The sequence below is a fragment of the Lemur catta genome, chromosome 15 (genome assembly GCF_020740605.2).
Source record: "Lemur catta isolate mLemCat1 chromosome 15, mLemCat1.pri, whole genome shotgun sequence".
NCBI classification, from domain to species: domain Eukaryota; kingdom Metazoa; phylum Chordata; class Mammalia; order Primates; family Lemuridae; genus Lemur; species Lemur catta.
This window is the reverse complement of record NC_059142.1, coordinates 36,140,168-36,162,289: the sequence shown is the minus strand read 5'-3', so window position 1 is coordinate 36,162,289 and position 22,122 is coordinate 36,140,168. Positions and strand designations below refer to the sequence as shown.

Genomic DNA, 22,122 nt, shown 5'->3' with positions numbered 1-22,122 from the left:
GCTGAGGCAGGGGGATCACTCAAGCTCAGGAGTTTGAGGTTATAGTGAGCTATGATGATGCCACTGCACTCTAGCACCGGCAACAGAGAGCCTGTCTAAAACAAAAAGATTTAGGCCAGGCAGGCACCAGATTTTCAAACCTACAGTGTTTAAGAAATAAAACCATCTGACTTCCAACAGGCTGAACCAATAAAGCAATAAAAGACAAGAAGGATTTCCTGGTAAGATAATCAAGACAGAAATCGGGAATTATAAATCTATAGTTTTATTAAGACAAAAACTGACAGTGTGGTATGAAGTTTACATTTAAACAAAGTTTTCACAGAAATCTAGCACATGCCTAAAAAAGATTTTACAATGTAGCTCTAGTTGCAACTCTAGATGATGTCAAGAACAGATGGATCCTGTGATTCAAGACAGAGCATTTTGGGTATCATTTAATTCTTAGGATTTTTTAAAAAATGTTTTTTGTTTGTTGTGTTTTACAGTGAATCATTGCCCCGGTATGAAAGTTTAATCTTCTCCTGAGACCAGGGCTTTTGAAATCATTCAACTCTTGAACTGATTCAATGAAACTTGTGCTGTCAGTGACTGAACCCTGCTACCCAAATGGTTTTAGAGTTCAAAGTTCAAAAAACAATAACAACAACAACAACAACAACAACAACAAAACCAGAGAGGCTCAAGGAGTTCTGCGCTCTAAGAGCAAGAGCCCTTCTCTTCCCTACTCTCCCATCTCCAACGTTCAAAGAAAAAAAAAAAAACAAAACACACAACAACAGAGAGGCTCCAAGAGTTCTCTGCCCTAACAGCATGGGCCCTTGTCTTCCCTACTCTCCCATCTCCTGTACCACCCTCTTCCCCAACACCTCAGCCAGTGGCTTGGATGAACAAGCTATTTATAACTTCGTAACTGGAAAAGAAAGGGTTGTCTTGTTTAATTTCAGGAATTAGCACCTCTAGGACAGAATGATCTGCCGATGTATACTCTCTAATACAAGACTTTCCTTCCTCAATCAGTTTCCATCTCGAAAATGGCAGCTTTGGTAACTTATGAGCTGGCTTAGTACTTTGTGGGGAACAGCAGTAAGCTAAGGCAGGGAACACCTTGGCTTATAGGTTTCAGGCATTCACAGCTTTTAAACAGTCTCTCAAAGTCCTCATTTGTGGTGCCAATGACATTTTTTGAAAAGGTAAAATATTATGGACATAGAAGCAAATCATTAGTTGTCTGTTCTTTCCATTATTTCACCATTTCCCCAATCAGGCCCCAAATTTTAACCAAAATGATCCTACTCATCTCCCTTCTCTCCCACCCCATCCCTCCCACCCCCAAATAATACACCAGTAATAGCCAAAAACTACACACATGCTACGCTGTAAAAATGCAGAGTTAACACTATTGGGAAGAAGGCTGTGGGTTGTGGAGATGCTCTTTGAAGATCTACAGTATCTTTTTGTTCTCCCACACACCCAATTCTACAAGTTTTGTCCTTCATAGAAGGCCCTTTGCTTTTCTTGACAAAGTGCAGAATGGGCTGCCTTGAAACACTTATCCCCCTTCCCCTCCACTGGGATGGGTGTGCAATCTATACAGCTTGAACGGCTTTAAAGCACTTTGGGCTGCTGCAGGGCACAGAAACTATACTGGCTCTTCAAAGGACATCTTCTCAAGCCACCTCTATGGTGTCATGACAAGTAAAACTCCTTCCCTCCCCACTTGAAACCCACAGTCAGATGTGACAGGGGCTGGTACTCAGGAGAGTTAATTCTTGTCATCTTTTTTGTCATCATCCTCCGAGGGGTAGGAATGCCACGTCAGCCTTTCCTCATAGAAGGATATGACAACCTGTGGGCACTTGACATTGGCTTCCTTGGCAGGGACCAGGTCAGCCTCATCAGAGTTTTTCCTGCAGAACAAAGCACAGAGAGACTTTGAGACGAGGTGCTGGTGGTCTATCCTAGCAAGAATAACACAAAGGACAGGGCTTTAAAAATATTAACTCCAGAAAAATAAGCTATGGAAGGGTGAAAACATGGCCCAAGCATCATTTACTGGTAGCTTTTAGTCAAGTGACATCCTCAGAGATCCTCTCCTGTTGAAAATCCCTTCTGGGTATCTTTGTCAAAAGCTAGGCCAGCTGGGCAGGTGGAGTGGTGGCTCATGCCTGCCCAGCAACTCAGGAGACTGAGGCAGGAGGATCACTTGAGGACATGAGTTCAGACCACCCTGAACAACAGTGAGAACCTCTCTAAAAAAATGAAAAAAAAATTAGCAGGCATGATGACATGTGCCTGTAGTTCCCGCTTCTCAGGAGGCTGAGGCAGGAGGATCCTCTGAGCCCAGGAGTTCGAGGCTGCAGTAAGTTATGATTGTGCCATTGTACTCCAGCCTGGGCAACAGCGCAAGACCTGTCTCAAAAACAAACAAATAATCAAACTAAGCTGCTGACTCAGCCTATCACATCTAAACCCCCCGGGAAAGGCCAAAAAAAGCATGACTCTCTAGATTCTCTGAATGAAGAAGAGAGGCTACCATCTTCTAAAAGCCCCATCCCAGCTGATAAGAACCCATGGAAAAATCTTGGCTTTGTAACAGGATTTAATACCAATTTGGCATGCCAGAGCCAATGAAGGTGGACACTTTCTTGCTTACTCATAATTACACTGTTTGACATTACTAAATGCCATCCTCATACAACCCCCGGGTGCTCTGAAATGGTGCTTCCATACTGGCAGGTAGGCCAGTGTGGTGGCTCACGCTTGTAATCCTAGTACTCTGGGAGGCCACGGTGGGAGGATCGCTTGAGGTGAGAAGTTCAAGACCAGTCTCAGCAAGAATGAGACCCCGTCTCCACTAAAAATAGAAAGAAATTAGCTGGGCAACTAAAAATAGAAAAAATTAGCCAGGCATGGTGGTGCACACCTCTAGTCCCAGCTACTCAAGGAGACTGAGGCAGGAGGATCACTTGAGCCCAGGAGTTTGAGGTTGCTGTGAGCTAGGCTGAAGCCACAGCACTCTACCCTGGGCAACAGAGCAAGACTCTTGTCTAAAAAAAAAAAAAACTACTGGGAGGTAGAAAATGATGGGGCTGTGACATAATTCTCTATTTTTTTCTGAAATATAAAATGTTCTCAAATTTCACACGTTACAAGGGAATTAGCAGTGAACTCTTATCTTCAGGTCAATGGGAGTGTCCTAGATGGAAGCAGTAGCACAGGGCAGGCAGGAGATACGTGAGATCTCTGACAAGGCACCCTCCAAAACCTCCAGAACCCCAGCAACAGGAAACTAGAGAAGAGTAAGCTGATAAGTATGTTTTTGAGCAACAAACCCAAGAGAATGGGAAGCAAATGGACTATAACAGTATAGGGAACCTGAAGCATGTTGCCCTTTGTTGACAGTTGAACAACCCCTCTGAGATATATTTGGTCATTTCACTGCACAGAAATACTCGCTACTTTTGGAAATGGACAAGTATCTCCACCCTCCAGGAAAAATCACTGTTAAAAATGAACCTGATTTTATAATCAACATCCAATTTTAACCTTTAGACACAGTTGTGAGTCAATCAAAGGAGTACAATCTTAAGCAATATGGAGATACTACTGTATTAACACTGGCCACATTCTAGCTGAACCAATTAAATCCTGTATCAATTCTTTCCCACCATAAGCAGCACCTTAAAAATGAACTTTTCTCCTAGAGGTTAATAAAGCAGCTAAAAGAGGACCAGATCCAGTGAATGCATAGGAAAAAAAGAGGGTTAACTAGTTGTGACACAGGCTTTCAGTGGTGCTAAAGTTTGGCCTCTTCAGCCATCTTCTTAAAGAAGAGTTAATACAGATATGAGTTTCAGAAAAGGTTCTAAACTGACAAAGGGAAAAAGTCTCTAGAATGTTGCCTTCATTGGCAATGGCTTAGAATTATTCTCTCCTAACTTTATATTTTAAGGAAAATGACTGAGATCCACTTTAGGGGGAAAATAAAGGCATAATAAGCATTTTCAACAAGCAAGAGAAAGCAAAGAAAGGCTTCTTTTTGGACAGAGTAGAGAAATTATAGAGAATTTTGGGTTAATTACAGTTCTTAAGATTCTCAAGATATCTATCTTCATTAAGTTGTTTCATGGAGTATACTATCATTGGTATTCATATGCATAGTGGAAAAGCAGGCTTGCTCTTGGCTTAGCAACAGTTAAGGGTCCTTGCTGACCCCTGCTGGCTGATCTTGGAATTGTAGAATCTGCACAAATTGGAAGGAATCTAAAAATCAAAGACAAAGGAAAGAGCTACTACAAATTCTTTCTTAACCCTCAGAAGTTAACAGAATTTCTGATCCTGGGGCCAGCCCGATCTTTATTAAGGAGGTGGTAGAAGCGGAGGGTGGTCCAATCACATTTCATATTTTTTTCCTTCATTTATAGAAGTGAAATGTGATTCCTCCCCAAACCCTCTTCACTCTAGATTTTCTCCCACCTCCTAAAAAACGGGCAAAGATCTGAGATTCCTAAATGCCCCTACCTGTAACTCATGAGTCCAGGTTGGCAGTCAGGCAGAGGATCACTATCGAAGGACTATGCCATCTTAAAGATTTCACACCTGGGCGACTGGAATTTCGAAGGTCCAGCTCTTTTCCTCTGGCAAGGAACAGATGGGGAGAAGGAAAAAAAAAAAAACCACCACACAGAGCCACTGGCAGACTTACCATTTCATCAGAAACATGAGCTCTCCACTGGAGTCTGTAGCTCCAATAATCCGCTCTGGCTCCAAACCCCGAGCAAAACCTCGTGGCTTTTCTGACTGGAAAAATCAGATGGGTAGAACAATTTTATATACATAGGATTGTTATCCAGGCTGGAATTAGTTCTACATCGCTGATTAATGCAATTACAAACTTTTTGGCCAATATTTCACCAATACCTTGGCTCCAAGTAACAGGGCTTCCATCAAGGTCTGAAGTGCTTAAGGTTTGCCCATATGTGAAAAGGGACATATATCCCAAGCAAAATAAATGTTTACAACTATCTTTTCACCCTCAAAAGACAACTTTAAGGTGTTAAATATGTCAAAATAGCCACTTCACGCCTTTAATGATTTAACATTGAAAGCTATCTATTTACATGAATGAATTCAGTTGCCCTTGTATCTGTCCCCAATAAGTGTTCCACTTACTGTTCCTGTACCATGGATAAAAAGTAAGAGTAGATCATGTGGCTGCATGAGTATACTCTCAAATACTCAGCCTATCTACTGAGAGATGGCTGCTGATATCGAATAAGAGGCAGAACAAAACTGGCCTTCAGCTTCTTCAACAGTACAATGAATTCTGGGCTAGTAAAAATTCTTACTTCCACCTTACCTCTTCTTTCTTCTTCTTTGGTTTGCTCTCTTCTCCCTTATCTTCAGAATCAGAATCAGCTTTGCGCTTGCCTCCCTCTGATTTATCTGTCTCATGTGCTGTTTTCTGTGACTGTAGAAACTCAGCAATGAGGTCAGGGCAATCCAGGTTCTCTTCTGGCTCCCACGTGTTGTCCTCACTGGAACCAGAAGACACAGCAAGTCACACTTTCCACTCAAGGTAAACACACTCATGCTAAGGATAAGCACTGGAGGACAAGAGCTCAGGTGTCCTTGGAAAAAAGGAGTTAATAACAAATAGCTGGATTTTGTCCCAGACCAAAAACTTGGGAAAGAAGAAATTTCTTGGGGCATGGGTGGCTTTTTAGTACAAATAGAAAGCTTAGAAATTTGCCTCCTTCAAAGGAAAATTACTTTTCTTTGCAAACTTGGATTGGTTTATAGCCACACACAAAACTGCTCCTCAGAAATCACTGTTGTGCATTATAAGCACTTTGTGCATGTAGGTCATATTCCTAATCAGACTACAAGCCATGAAGGTCAGGTCTGAGTCACACTGTGTTCACCACAGCACTGGAGGTCTCACACACTGCTAGACTCCCGATAAACAGGTCATGATTAAATTTACCCGTGGCAGTAAAACTTACTCCGAGAAACCCTTCCACTTTAGGAGGTACTCCACTTTGCCCTTTACCACTCGACGGTCAAGAACTTTTTCCACCACATATTCCTCTTCCTCCTCTTCTAGCACCTCCTCCACTTTCTTCTTGTTTTGTTTTTTCCCCATAGTGCCCGCCAGCTTTCTGGTGTAAAGGGTGACGCTGCTAAAATGACAAAGGAAATAAAAAAGAGGGCATCACGGCACACTCTTATTGGTTAGATCAGTATTTGGATGGCAAGAAAAGCAGGGATACCATAGAAGACCTTAACAGTGTATGCTGCTTATAGTGTTATGCCTGTTCACCTTCAATCCACAATAAAGTTCTCTGATATATTCAGGCAGAAAGTTAGTTCATAAAACAGCCCCAACTAACCTCACAGCAAACTTCTTTATTCTTGCATGTCCATTTAAAAGTTTTATACCCATTCGTTCTAGTTTAAAGGGGTTCCCAATATTCCTTTTTCCAAAACACATGGTAGCTAAAATATATTAAATTGAAAGAAAAGCAATCTTCCTAATATATGTACATCAAACTTACATACATATAACTCACTGACCCATACCTTCTATTTTCTGTATGTTTTGTTTCTTCTTTTTTTTGAGACAGAGTCTTGCTCTTTTGCCCTGGCTAGAGTGCCGTGGCATCAGTCTAGCTCACAGCAACCTCAAACTCCTGGGCTTAAGCAATCTTTCTGCCTCAGCCTCCCGAGTAGCTGGGACTACAGGCATGTGCCACCATGCCCGGCTAATTTTTTTTTTCTATATCCATAGATTTTTAGCTGTCCAAATCATTTCTTTATATTTTTAGTAGAGACGGGGTCTCGCTCTTGCTCAGGCTGGTCTCGAACTCCTGACCTTGAGCGATCCTCCCGCCTCGGCCTCCGAGAGTGCTAGGATTACAGGCATGAGCCACCGTGCCCGGCCTATTTTCTGTATGTTTTCTTTCATCAAAGTACTGGACTTAAATTTTTAGTGTAGGGAACAGCTTGTTCTATTGAACACCTAGTTTAATTTTTCCTTTTATGTATATGTGTGTGTGTGTGTGTATATATATATATATAATATAATCCATTCTTCTGTTGTTAAAACATCATCTTTTGAAAAGTTCCTTTATTCTTTATGCAGTCTTTCCTGATTGCTACCATAAATTTATAATTCACAAGTTTCTTCTTAATTCCTTATTTTGTTTAATTTTATAATTTATTTCTAAGACTAAGGAAGACTTATAAAAATGCCAGAATGACCATGAAATTCTTTAAACTGTAACACTGCAACAATTCATAAAATAAGTGGGGAAGAAAAGGTAGTTATCACAGATAATAGAATCTGAGTTTATTAATTTATAAAATACATCATTAGGTTGGGTAACATCTAAGGGTTTGTCCAGTGTGAAAATTCTAGTCCCCTATAAATCTATTTTCTTCAGTCCTTCATTAACTCTTGACTTTTCAAAGACTTAAAGCTTATGATTACCAATTTATGTCAGTAGATGGCGCCATAAGATATCAATGAAACAAAACTGGTTAACGAAACTGGCCAAAGTCTAATAGTGGATGGATTGCAGTTGCTCAGAATGACATACAAAGAATTAAGAGGATGGCAGGTAATCCAAGACAAGGTAGAAAGAGTTACTACTTTGCTTGAGCTTAAGACAATACCAATTTGAGGTTAAAGTGGTTACTCCTAGCGTCCTAGGAAAAAGGGAGTCTTAGTTTAAGTAGAACCTCTTCTAAATACTTTAAGACTGGCATATAGAGATGGAATACATCTTACAAAGAGCTCATCTACAGAATACATGAAATATAACAACCTTTTCATAAATGTCAAGATCATAACTATAAATCAGTTAGTTATATCATCTACAACACTCCGGTTTATATCCTCAGAGATATTTACATGTCTGCACTTATGAACAATACTAACTTAACATTGTTTAGCTACTAGAAAATTCCAGACACTGTGAATACTAGAGATTCAAGAGAATAAGAAATGGTCCCTGCCTTCCTGAAGCTTAATGTCTCATAAGAAAAAATTTAGACACCTCTTCCACTAAAGGTATTATGAACTCTTTACAGAGTGGCACAAAATGTTTTGAGGTGATTTTACTATGGCCAAAGGCAACATCCAAGGCCCCCATGCACACAATTCAGAAGAACTCTGCCTGAACACACATCTGATGTAGCTATCTTTTCAACATTCTTCCTTTCCATTCACATACTGATACAGACTCTGTTTTCCTTCTCTCCCCAACCTCTGGTTATTTTCTTTTAGAGACAGTTCTAGATGAGTCTTCTTTATGTTACTAAACAGACTAATCAGTGGATTCTATGTAATTTTTGGTTAATTCTTACCTAGCTTTATTGTGCCTCTGATTTGGGGACTGTGCTTCTTCCTGGAGGGAGATGCTTTCAGGTTTTCAGAATTCTGATTGCCCTATTACAAGTATTATTTTATGAAGAAAGAAAAATCTAATTATCCTTTTAAATAAATGCAGTAGTGTTCTCTACCAAGAAGAGTGCTACTCCTTGCTTGCTTTCTTTCACTGTCAGTTGGAGAATAAGATTCATTGTCAGTCTTTAGTTACAGCGCAGGGAAAAGTAAACTGACAACTGCCTTTAAGTAACAAAGGCTACTGCAACTCCCTACATTAATTCGGATTTGGAAATTGGGAGGTACTCCCTTTTTCATTTTATTTTTTTTTTATTTTAAAAGACTAGTCAAGTGCAGTAGTGAGAAGGGGGGAAAGTAATAGAACAAGGAGTTCAATCTGTAACTGACTGTGAACAATCAAGTGAGGTAACTCACTACTTTTTCAGATCAGCCTCCCTTTTTCAATAGATGGAAGAAAAGCAATGGGTTATGGACAATCCCAAAAGTCAATAATTGTCCCCTAATAACCTATCTTCCAGGTAACTAAAGAAAGTAAAGGATAGGCATCCTATCATTGTGGTTTTGGAATTCAGAGCTATTTAAGGATCTGTGTTAGCTACATTAATAACTATATATTACCCACCTGATCCTGCCAAAAGGGTCAGTATAGCCTCTGCCTGATCTCTAGCTACTGCAAGCCTCTCCTCCCTTTATCATTAGTATGGCCTCAAAGATAAGTCACAGAATAAGAATTGTATAATTATGTTAGGCAAAGAAAGCCCCCAAAATGGGGAAATCTAAAGTAAAGTGTTCTTGATTTTCATCTTTACTCACTTTTTAACTATTGTTTTAATAGCAACTCATATGAAGAAGAATGTAGACAATAAGTTCCTGCTTCTCCCTGGGTTTTAACTGGTTCATCCCAGAGCATCTATCTACCTCCAGACTGGATTCTTTACACTTGAAATTCTCTGCCAGGGTTTCCAGTGTGAGTTTTTTTCCTAGTGTACAGCTAGTTCTCTAGGATCTGGAAAAAGTTGTCAAAATCAGTAGAGAAGTAGATTAAATGTGCAACTCACTCTTCCTATAGAATCTACAGGTCACCTTCAGACAAGCCATGGGACCCCTTAAACATTATTTATGGGCTAATTATTCTCATAGTTTCCAAATGGATTATTTCAAGAGAAACTCCCTCTCCCTGAATATGGGTCTCTCCAAACACCAGCAGGAACACCTGGAAAGAGAGCTATTGGAATTGCTTGGCAGGGAAATTTTGAGGTAATCCAAATCAGTGTAGTAGCAAAATGGAAAAAAATGCCTTTAGCCAACATTACTTTCCACTCCCCCTAAGCCCCTAGGTGACTGAATCATTTATGGAATCAGAAGTGCCATAATTATTGAGCAAAGGGTCAAAACATGATAAAACATCACAAAATGTACACAAGGGCCAACAGTCCTAGATTAACTCAGAAATCTTAATCCTGAACAATCCCTAATTTTTTTTTTTTTTTTTTTTTTTTGAGACAGAGTCTCACTTTGTTGCCCGGGCTAGAGTGAGTGCCGTGGTGTCAGCCTAGCTCACAGCAACCTCAAACACCTGGACTCAAGTGATCCTCCTGCCTCAGCCTCCCAAGTAGCTGGGACTACAGGCATGCGCCACCATGCCTGACTAATTTTTTTTATATATATTTTTAGTTGTCCAGATAACTTTTATTTCTATTTTTAGTAGAGACGGGGTCTCACTCAGGCTGGTCTCGAACTCCTGACCTCGAGCCATCCACCTGCCTCGGCCTCCCAGAGGGCTAGGATTACAGGCGTGAGCCACCGCGCCCTGCCAACAATCCCTAATCTTGATAAAATACTCCAAGCTGTTTTACTACTACCACCTTTGTTACTAGGGAATTTTACTAGATGTTCTTAAGGTTTATCATAATGTTACAGACAACAAAGACCCTAGAGTTAATTATATTGCCATAATTTTTACCTATTTACCGAGGCTACAAAATTTTAAGATTGCTAGAAAATACTTTACATTTGTATTGCCCTTTACAGTTTACTAAGTGCTACCTACCACGTTATCTCATCTGATCCTCAAAACCATGCTGTGAGATAAACCATTCAAATAATATCTCTACCTCACAAATAGAACAGATTTAGGTGAAACAAATTACCTAAAGTCACACAATTAACAAAGGGCATAGCACTTCAGTAAGGACATCTAGCAATGCTTAGGTAACTGCCCTGCTGCACACAAAACTAGGAGCTATCCACAAACCTGCAGGGAAACCTCCTTCCATCCTGTACAAGGAAAGGACACAAAGGTCTCTTGAGATGGCCCCTCCCTGCAACCTGTTATCAGTAAACTGTGAAAGCGATCGACAATGACTTTTTTTCAGAAAAGACCTCGGAAGTTATGTTAAAAAACCAATGACTTTTTTTTTTTTGAGACAGAGTCTTGCTTTGTTGCCCCGGCTAGAGTGAGAGCCGTGGCATCAGCCTAGCTCACAGCAACCTCAAACTCCTGGGCTTAAACGATCCTACTGCCTCAGCCTCCCCAGTAGCTGGGACTACAGGCATGCGCCACCATGCCCGGCTAATTTTTTGTATATATATATTTTAGTTGGCCAGATAATTTCTTTCTATTTTTTAGTAGAGACGGGGTCTCGCTCTTGCTCAGGCTGGTCTCGAACTCCTGAGCTCAAACAATCCACCCGCCTCGGCTTCCCAGAGTGCTAGGATTACAGGCGTGAGCCACCGCGCCCGGTGAATGACTTTTAATTGGTTTCTGGAATATGAAAGTATGCATTGTTAATTAAATAAGCGGGCAGCAACAAAGCTTTGGTTTTTTTTTTTTTTTTTTTGAGACAGAGTCTCACTCTGTTGCCTGTGCTTGAGTGATGTCTGCGTCACCCTTGCTCACAGCAACCTCAAAACTCCTGGGGTCAAGTGATCCTCCTGCCTCAGCCTCTGGAGTAGCTAGGACTACAGGCACGCACCACAACTGGCTAATTTTTCCTATTTTTAGTTACCCAGCTAATTTCTTTTCTATTTTTTAGTTGAGATGGGGGTCTCACTCTTGCTCAGGCTGGTCTCAAACTCCTGAGCTCAAGCGATCCTCCCGCCTCGGCCATCCAGAGTGCTAGGATTACTGGCGGGAGCTACTACGCATGGCCAAAGCTTTGGTTTTTAATGCCCTAGTAGTCTTTTGAGCCTTTTAAATTGGCAAGTACAGAATTTTTAGTTAAACATCCAGCAAGTAGGTTACAGACAGGACTATTAAGAAAAGTGCCAATTTTGGCTGGGCATGGTGGCTCACGCCTGTAATCCTAGCACTCTGAGAGGCCGAGGCGGGTGGATTGCTCGAGGTCAGGAGTTCGAGACCAGCCTGAGGAAGAGCGAGACCCCGTCTCTACTAAAAATAGAAAGAAATTATCTGGCCAACTAAAAAATATATATAGAAAAAAATTAGCCGCGCATGGTGGCGCATGCCTGTAGTCCCAGCTACTGGGGAGGGTGAGACAGTAGGATCACTTAAGCCCAGGAATTTGAGGTTGCTGTGAGCTAGGCTGATGCCACGGCACTCACTCTAGCCCGGGCAACACAGTGAGACTCTGTCTCAAAAAAGAAAGTGCCAATTTTAAGAAAACAAAATTTATAATGTCCCAATGAATCCAGGAATAGCATAAATCCAAAGCAAGCGTAAAGAACTCACAGATCTTTAAAGAGAAAAAATAGTACTGTTGTGATTCTCCTCACTCACCCTCCCTCCACCCCTGCACTTAGGAGCTAGAAAATGGAAAGGAGGAACAATGCTCCTTGAAGCTAGGCTGTAAAGTATGAAACACAAGGTTAGGCATCTTGTTTTATTTTAAATAGTTTGTACTGTGCAAGGACATGAGGAGGATTTGAAAAGCCAGTGTGGGCATAGCTCTTGGTTGCCACCACAAATGTGAATCATAAAGGGCTACCCCAGGAACTTACATGATAACAGATTTTTTGCCAGCTTGAAAAATCAAATTCTAGATGTGAGGCCAAGGGAACAACTATGGACTTCAGAAACTGAACCAGTAGAGTTTCCAGCTAAATGCTAAGGTGAAACATTTATTATAAAATGCTGGTCTGCGCCGGGCGCAGTGGCTCACGTCTGTAATCCTAGCACTCTGGGAGGCCAAGGCGGGTGGATCGTTTGAGCTCAGGAGTTCGAGATCAGCCTGAGCAAGAGCGAGACCCCCGTCTCTACCAAAAAAATAGGAAGAAATTATCTGGACAACTAAAAATATACAGAAAAAATTAGCCGGGCATGGTGGCGCATGCCTGTAGTCCCAGCTACTTGGGAGGCTGACGCAGAAGGATCTCTCGAGCCCAGGAGTTTTAGGTTGGCGTGAGCTAGGCTGACACCACGGCACTCTAGCCCGGGAAACAGAGTGAGACTCTGTCTCAAAAAAAAAAAAAAAAAGATAAAATAAAATAAAAAAAATAAATAAAATGCTGGTCTGGTGAGATGGTTGTCTTTACTGAGGAAGAATTCACAGGAAAGCAAACTTTGTCGGGAACTTTCACCTGTGTGAGAATCAGAATCACCTATGGAGTTAAGAAATAAAGATACCTAGACCCCACTCCAGATCTAATGAATCACAAAGTGTTATGTTTTTTTAAAGTAATATTTTCATTTTTTCTAATTGTAATATAATACATCTATTCACATCCAGTTATAATAATACATAATGCAGGAAATCAAAGTCCCCTGGCACAAAATCTATCAAAGCATGTTTTGTTCTTCTATAAACAGATACATATATGTGAAAACAGACATTACAGTTCTACAACCTACCTACCTTTTTATGCAATGCAGTGCACCTTTGGTATTATTCTGTATCCCTAACAGCTGCCACAGTATTCCATCATCTCTAATCATCTCTAATCATTTACCTAGTGGTGAAAATTTGGATTGTTTCTAATTACTTTTATTATTACAAAGAATGCTGCTTTGACCATGACATCTGCATCTTTAGAAGCTCCACAGGTGATTTTGATGCACACTCTTGGCTAACAGCCACTGCTATAAGAGGATTGGCAGAAAATATATTCCTCGAGTGAAATTACACACATTTACTGCAAACATAAATTGGTTCTTACAGTTAGCTAAAACGCAAGTGAAAATTTTATTTTCTCCATCAAATTTAGATTGAGGATGGGGCAATAAGAAAAGTAACAACTAATGTGCTTGAAATCAAAACTTCTGTATCACATTCAACATCATCCAATCTAGACTTTTTTTGCATAGCAATGAAATTGGAAGAACACTGTGTGAAGGGTCCTCAGTGTCCCTTTCACCAGGAGAAAACAGGAGCACCAGAAGAATGAATAGGGTTCCTGTGTGGTCGGCTATCCAATGAAAGACCAAATACCAAGATAATAAGGAAAACAAAACTGACTCCAAGCCTTAGTCCCCAATATCTATTTTTCTTTTTTAAACAGAGTCTCACTCTGTCAGCCGGACTACAGTGCCACTCAGGCTAGAGTGCCGTGGCATCCAGCCTAGCTCACAGCAACCTCAAACTCCTAGGCTCAAGCGATCCTCCTGCCTCAGCCTCCCAAGTAGCTGGGACTACAGGCATGCACCACCATGCCCGGCTAACTTTTTCTGTTTTTAGTTGTCTAGGTAATTTCTTTCTATTTTTAGCAGAGACAGGGTCTCACTCTTGCTGAGGCTGGTCTGAAACTCCTGAGCTCAAGCAATCCTCCCACCTCGGCCTCCCAGAGTGCTAGGATTAGAGTCACCATGCCTGGCCAGCCCCCAGTATCTTTCCCTTCTTTGACCTATCAAAACAACTTTATGCCTATAGACAGTCATATATATATTTACTTCATAACTTAGTTTCTGCATCGTAAAACAGATGACAAGACCCTCATGGAATTACTGTGAGGTTAGCTTTTATAACCTGATATTATGTTTATATATTTGTATATTATGTCCCACTTCTTCATTCTATACTGCCTAAGCCTAAGGATAGCTCTCTGAAACCCAGTGCATTGAGAACTCAGTGAGAAAACAACATTTTTGTCCTATGTATATGGCTGATATTCATGACTAGATTTTTTTCAAACAGCAGAGCGGCTACAGAATATACTCAAGAAGGACTCACATGCAAGTAGGAGTATTATAAATAAGCCCATAATCTAAAAACAGAGAAATCAAGATCTTACTTCTGAAAGACTGAGCCACAAGAGCCACCAGAAATCAAAAAGTCAAATTTCATATACCCAAAGTGCAGTAATTTCTTTCTTTCTTTCTTTTTTTTTTTACTTTTTTGGGGGGCCTAAAGAGCCTATATAAAGTAATTTCTTTTGCTCTTCCTTTTATCTGGCACAGGCAGGTAAATAAAGTCACAAAGTTTATGTAGTAAATGGCAAAATGAATTTATCTTCCAAGAAAGATAATAGAGGTAAGAAAAGGGAAGTAGGCCAGGCACATGCCTATAATCCTTGCACTTTGGGAGGATGAGGCAGGAAGGATAGCTTGAGGTCAGGAGTTCGAGACCAGCCTTGGCAAGAGTAAAACCCTGTCTCTACAAAAAATAGAAAAATTAGCTAGGCAGTAGTCCCAGCTACTCAGGAGGCTGATGTGGGAGGATAACTGGAGCCCAGGAGTTCGAGGTTACAGGGAGCTATCTATGATTATGATGCCCCTGCACTCTAGCCTGGGTGATAGAGTAAGACCCTGTCTCAAAACAAAACAAACAAAAGGGGGGAGAGGGGATTAAATTCAACAACATAATTTACTTGTGAAAAAAATGTAATATTTCTGAAGACCTATGTAAGTACAAAAATCAGTTTTAATGATCCATAAAGTTCTATAAGAAACTTCAGAGGCTGTGATTTCAGTCTCAGCTTTTACATACATACTTTTTAGCCAATCACCCAATTAAATGAACAATGGTCTAAGAACTCATATAGCTTTTGCTGCATTCAAGACAAAAATATGGGAGTCACCCTTGATTCCTCATCCTCTATATCCTCTCTCACTAAATCCTGTTGATTTTATATCTTAAGTTTCTTTCAATTCATACTTTTTTCTAACCCCACTGCTACCACCCTATTCCACGCCACCATCATCTCTTGCCTGGATAACTCCCAATCCAATCATATCAGCTCTAGCCAGTGATTTCAAAATGAAGATCTCTTCATATCAGTATCTGTGGGCATATAAAGACCCCTGCAGCTAACCTATCAATCACAATTACCTAGCCCTTTGCCTTACTCTTCACTTAACCAATTTCCTTAGCTTAAATGTCACTTCTTTAGAAGGCCTTCCCTGAAGCCCTAGACTAGGTTAACTCTTTGTATGAACATGCTCCTATAGTATTATTTAACCATTATCTACTGGGCACCTATCCGGTGAAGTGCTGGAAAAAGGGGGTGAACAAGACACACAAAATCCCTGGTCTCTTAAACCTTATATTCTAGTGTACACGAGTGAGCGAGCATTGGTGGGTATGTGTGCACGCATGCATGTACAAAGCGTGGCACAGACAATAAACAAGAAAATATTAGTGATAAATGTAAAGAAAATGTTTATATTAACATTTAAACAGAGACCCGAATGACAAGGAAAACAACTCAGACAAAATCAGAAAAGGACTCCAAGTTTAGGGAATAGTTGGTTCAAAAGTTCTAAGGTGAGAACAAGATTCCTTTATCTCAGAAAAAGAAATATGGCCAGGTGGAAACAGCAAGACTAGTGAGGGAGTAGCAGGCAGGGGCCAGATGACAATTATTGTGCTATCACTTCCTATTTCATTCCTTCTTCCATTTGGCTCTTTTTTCCATTCTATTTTCCTTGTCTCCTTTTTGCCTCTAGCTTAGGTTTAAGATCTAGTCAATAAATAGCTATAAAAGGTTTTTTCTGTTTTTTTTTTTTTTTTTGAGAAAGGGTCTAACTGTTGCTAGAGCTAGAGCGCAGTGATGTGATCATAGCTCACTGCAACCTCAAACTCCTAGGCTCAAATGAGTCCTCAGCCTCCCAAGTGGTTGCACATACCACCATACCTGGCTAATTTTTAAAAATATACTTTGTAGGCCGGGCACGGTGGCTCACGCCTGTAATCCTAGCACTCTGGGAGGCCGAGGCGGGCGGATTGTTTGAGCTCAGGAGTTCGAGACCAGCCTGAGCAAGAGTGAGACCCTGCCTCTACTAAAAATAGAAAGAAATTATATGAACAGCTAAAAATATATATAGAAAAAATTAGCTGGGCATGGTGGCGCATGCCTGTAGTCCCAGCTACTCGGGAGGCTGAGGCAGGAGGATTGCTTGAGCCCGGGAGTTTGAGGTTGCTATGAGCTAGGCTGATGCCACGGCACTCTAGCCTGGGCAACAGAGCGAGACTCTGTCTCAAAAAAAAAAAAAAAAAAAAAAAAAAAAAAAATATATATATATATGTATACTTTGTAGAGACAGAGTCTCACTATATTGCTCAGGCTGGTAATGGCTATAGAAGTTTACAAATGCAGTTCTACTAGCTTTTAAAAGAAGAAATCAAATCAATAAGCATTTACTAAGAGCCTGTGTGGGAATATGGGGTGACCAACTCATCCTAGTTAAAGCACTGGGAAATGCCACCACATTGCAGGAACCCCCTCAGACCCTGGCAAATGGAGCCATTTGGTACTGCTGGTGGGATACATAGACACACAAGTAAGGGCTTTTCAGAAGCCCTTGACGGTAACTAATAACATAAAGATGACACTTAAATAACACACATAAAGGCACTTAATTCAATCCTCACAACACTCTATTAAGCCCATTTCAGAAACGAGGAAACAAAGGCTTATTAAAGCAAAAAAAAAACCAACAAAACTCCCAAGATCCCAACAGTAAGACACAGAGACAAAAAAAAAAAAAAAAAGGTAAATAATGCAAGTTCAAGTGAGAGTTCAAAATGACAAGCATAGGTAATAATTACCAAAAGGATAATAAGCAATAATAAGTAGCCACAAAAGCACTATAGGAGGTTGGAGGAAGTACTGGCTAGAGTCATTAGGAAAGGTTTTGAAAAGGTGGATTGAAGGCAGGCCCTACCAGCATTTGAAAAGGTAGACTGGAGGAGGGCAATTTGGCCTAAGGAAAGAACTATTGTGAACAAAAGCAATGTGACATGTACAAACCAGTTGAGGCCGCAGTAGGCTGAACAGGAAAGTGGTAGGTTAAAACATTTTCTACAAGGTCTCCTCCCATTTAAAACAAAGGCGAAACTCCTCAGTGTAACACCTAACACCCTTTGGTTCCAACCACTCCAGATTAACTATATTCCTACTTCCCTCACAAAACCTACATTCCTGTTAAAACAGAAAACTATAACCTTGCCATAACCTGAACATATCCTACATGTTTCCTCCATGCATGGCTTTGTTCATCTATTAAGATGTGTTTCTGTCCAGGACCAACAGTCAAAATCCTACCCATTCTTCAAGACTCAGTTTAAATGCTACTTTCCCCATGAAGCCTACCCAACCTAGCCTATTATTTCTCTTTTCTTTGGGGTTCCCAAGGCATTTTGTTTCTAGTTTTACTTGCACAATCAATTACAGGTAGGTCTGGGTGCTGTGCAAGTTGTTGAACCCTATATAGGCAATAAGGAGGGATGTCTCAGACTCAGACAATCAGGGACAGAAGTTCAAAGCTGTCAGCTTTTTAGGAAATGATCAGCAAGATGAATCTGACCAATAAGCCCTGAACAGAAAACAAGGAAGAAGTATCTTTTGTTGAAGGAATAAGCAACTACATACCAGTCTTCACAAGGCAGGTGAAGGCATGTGTAGAATATTCATGTTTCGAAACCGCTTTTAGTCTGTTTGCTAGCTGTGGCTGTTTGTGAAGCAAATGCTTTCCAGATGGAAAACTTGACTGAGCAGAAAACAAGAACTTATGCCACACACACAGTGAGCAGGAGTTTCATTTTTAAAGGAACACCAGCCCTTGAATCCCAGAGGATCTAAGGCTAGAATACTGGTAGTGTGAATACATTTTGAATTTTATCTGAGATGGGTTCTGAAATTTGGCTAACCTCCTTTGAGTATGCTGACATGGATGAAACTATACATGGAGCTTTGGATTGAGAGGCCAGGATACAGTGAAACCTCAAGCAGATCTTTCAAAGGTTAATTTAAGAGGAATTAAAATGATTATAAAGCTAGACCAGAATTACAACTACACTGGAAACACATCAAAACACCACAGTGAACCCCATAAATACATGTACATCTGTCAGTTAAAAATTAAATTAAAAAAGGCCAGGCACAGTGGCTCATTTCCTATAATATTAGCACTTTGGGGGGCTGAGGCAGGAGGATCACTTGAGCCCAGGAGTCTGAGGCTGAAGTGAGCTATGATCATGCCACCGCACTCTAGCCGAGGTGACAGAGCAAGACCCTGTCTTGAAAAAACAACAACAAAAAAATTGGAATTACAAGTAGAGACCAAAGCATTCAGCTAACAAAACAAAACCCAATTACTGACACCGACTTCTCTAAATACCAGTTTTGTTAGGCCTTTAAGTGTAAGCTATTATTTTAAAAGGCACAATTTCAATGACAAATTAGGTCGCCCCCTTCTGGTCATCAAATTATAAAAGCTTAAGGCAGGAAAGATTTAACACAAGTTATTCAGTTCAAATATTGACAGCATCTGAATTTTGTCCATATTTGAATAACTTCTCCAATAAACCTTGGAAAAGCTATTCAAGTTTTCAACAGACATCACTATTGGGAAATACTTATTGTTTAACTCTATACAAAGGACACTAAAAATTTTTCAAGATTCTTTTAAAACAGAAATATTGAAGCTATTTTCCTTGCTGCCGAAACTCAGAACCTGGAGGCTAAGGTATCTAAAATGGCCAGTTAGTCTCTATACCTTTCCCATATTTAATACCAGGGCTAGCACATTAAAAACTAAGGCTAAGACAAGCATGCCAAGGGCCAGCAGTTTTACTCTGACAAATGTCACAGGTTTAAGACAGGCAAAAAAAAAAAAAAAAAAAAGACAGGCAAACTATGTACATAAATACACATTAATTCTGCTAACACATGAAGTTATCAGAATGGATCTCAAAGCCCTAGTCATTCATTCATCAACAATTGGAACAGCCAGCCTACTATGAGCCAGACACTGGATGAATGAGTGGTATGAGAGCCCACAGACTAGTCATTAATTAGCCTTCCACTCCAAAAACTCTTCATAGAGAACATATGAAGTGAAAATCTACCATCTAATGCAAAATCTTTAATATCACCACAGATACTCTATAAAAAAGGGAGATTATGGTGGATATAAACTACAAGAGTACAAAAAATGAACAACTCTCTTTTTAAATGGTGTGAACAAAAAAAGTAACATTTTCCTACACCCTAAAATGGGCCTGAGAAAGTATAATGGTGGCTTTCTTTCTTTAGATGTATAGTTAGAAAATTATAGGTATACTACACAGAAGGCTAGGATACCTTACTTGGTCTCCTTTAGCAAAGAAGCTAGAAACACTAAGCTACATACACACTATTTACATTTTTAATGATAAGCAATTTAGGTTACAGCAGCTACAGAAGAAAAATGTCACCACAGGGAAAACCAAAAATGACTTAAGGTCCTCTACTGCCCTGAAACTTCATTAAGGTGCAACCAGACCCAATACAGGTGGCTTTTCTTTTCTTTTTCTTTTTTCTGAGACAGAGTCTCACTCTGTTGCCCGGGCTAGAGTGAGTGCCATGGCGTCAGCCTAGCTCACAGCAACCTCAAACTCCTGGGCTTAAGTGATCCTACTGCCTCAGCCTCCTGAGTAGCTGGGACTACAGGCATGCACCACCATGCCCGGCTAATTTTTTCTCTATATATTTTTAGTTGTCAGGTTAATTTCTTTCTATTTTTTAGTAGAGACGGGGGTCTCGCTCTTGCTCAGGCTGGTCTCGAACTCCTGACCTCGAGCGATCCTCCTGCCTTGGCCTCCCAGAGTGCTAGGATTACAGGCGTGAGCCACCATGCCAGGCCAGGTGGCTTTTCAATTGTACCATTTTCCCTATAAATGTCTACAAGGCACCTAGGGAGGTACACAGGCATTAATTTCCCATTTGTATTCCTGAATCTGTTCTAAAAACGTGGATCTTTCAACTATTCCAGACTGCTGACTTGATTCTTAATAACTGAGGAAGGTATCTTACCCCTGGCCAAAGATTCTAGTATAACTGATCTGTTTGTAAATTCCACCTCAATTGAGTTAAACCAATACGTGTCTAAATATAATACCAATCCATGAAAAACTCAGATGAAACTTTGAAAAAGGGGTAAAATATTGCTCACTTTGTATTCAAATCTTCCAAGGAAGAGCTGGCTAAAAAACATGAGCCCAAGAAAAAAATACTATTTCACAAGTTTACATACTTACTTTTCCTTGTCTCCCAATTTCCCACATCATCTCACAATCTGTCACTACCTCACTCCATTCCTTAACTATTAACTCATCTATTCATTTTTACAATTTCACCACCCTCTGTGAGACCAATAACAATCCCAGATAAGAACTTATGGAATTAATTTTGAATCAAAGCAAGAGCTGCACTTGGATTTCTTTCTTTTTTAAAACTCCCCAGAGGAATCATCGAGCGAAGGTGGTAACAGAAAACCTGGAAAAATGAAAACGTGTTCAATCCCTTCTTCACACATTCTTTTTACAGCCTCCCCACTGTAAGGACCCATCAGGTGGCAGGTGTGGCCCGTTTTCCCCTTTTCTCTTCCACACCTTACAGAAATACTCTCATACTCTCGGGATCTCCGCCCTACTTATTCTAACAGCTCCTCCCCCTCTAGAGCCAGGCCAGGCTAAGTATCTGCCCCTCCCCTTTTTTTCCCTCTCCCCAATTTACTTAATACCTTCCCTCATCAGCACACCTGACGCCCAGCTCCCTCTTCCTAACTTACTCTAAGTTACTTCTTCGTAGCTCTGCAAGCGATAATCCTTTGGTAGCCAAGGCCAGACCCGATATTCTCAGATTACAGTTCTAAACCTCTGGTCTCGAAGTCGTCAGCCCTTCCTCACGCGTACCCAAGCATTAAGCCTGTCCCCTTCCCAATTTTCTGAAGTGTTTCTTCTCCAGCCCTACTCCACAGCCGCCCCCCGAACCAAGCAGCATTGTTTTGGTTTACACAGGACCCGAAGAGCGAGACCCCCCCCCCAAGTGCTCGGCCCACCCCGAATCACTTCGATCTGTAGCTCAGGATTCGCCACCCCGCCCTCTCCATCCTTCACGCTGCTGGCGCTAGACCCCTCAGCGCCAGGCGGGGTGCTCCTCGGGGAGAGCGGAGGGGCAGGGTGCTGGACCCGGGCACACCCCCCGCTCCTAACCGCCGCCGCGAGAGAGCGGCCCCTCACCCTGGGCTTCCGCCGCCGCCGCGCCCCCCTCCCCCCGCTCTCTCGCCTCTAGCGGACTCTTTACCTCAGAGCAGCGCCCAAAAACCCGAGAGGAATCGGTGCCGCGCTACTGGAGCGTCGCGTCGGTCCAGCCGGGGGAGTGGCGCCCAGGAAAAGCAACAAGCTGGTGGCCGCGGTGGAGCCCCTCAATGAAGCGGCGTACCGCAGGCCCCGGCCAACGGCCCTCCCCTCTGCCGAACAAAAGAGCCTCTCACTCTGCGTAGCCCGCCGCCCGCACCGCGCAGGCGCGACGACCCGCCGCACGGCACCATG

General features: G+C 41.3%; 1 protein-coding gene across 1 annotated transcript; it reads right to left on the bottom strand.

Moving 5' to 3' along the window:
- Window positions 1-249: 249 nt before the first annotated feature.
- CBX1 (chromobox 1) lies at window positions 250-22,122 on the bottom strand. Its single transcript, XM_045526294.1, has 5 exons — window positions 21,875-22,122; window positions 6,009-6,185; window positions 5,363-5,540; window positions 4,709-4,803; window positions 250-1,910 (listed from the first exon to the last, which is right to left on the bottom strand). The coding sequence occupies exons 2-5, from the start codon at window positions 6,146-6,148 to the stop codon at window positions 1,766-1,768; spliced, it is 558 nt and encodes a 185-aa protein (XP_045382250.1). The 5' UTR covers window positions 6,149-6,185; window positions 21,875-22,122; the 3' UTR covers window positions 250-1,765.

Excerpts from the sequence above, each read along its gene's own strand:
- CBX1 (XM_045526294.1), bottom strand. The coding sequence starts at position 6,148 with ATGGGGAAAAAACAAAACAAGAAGAAAGTGGAGGAGGTGCTAGAAGAG. Across the intron at positions 5,541-6,008 it reads AAGTGGAAGGGTTTCTCGGA|TGAGGACAACACGTGGGAGC; the intron begins GTAAGTTTTACT and ends TTCTGGTTCCAG. Across the intron at positions 1,911-4,708 it reads CTCATGTTTCTGATGAAATG|GAAAAACTCTGATGAGGCTG; the intron begins GTAAGTCTGCCA and ends TTTGTTCTGCAG.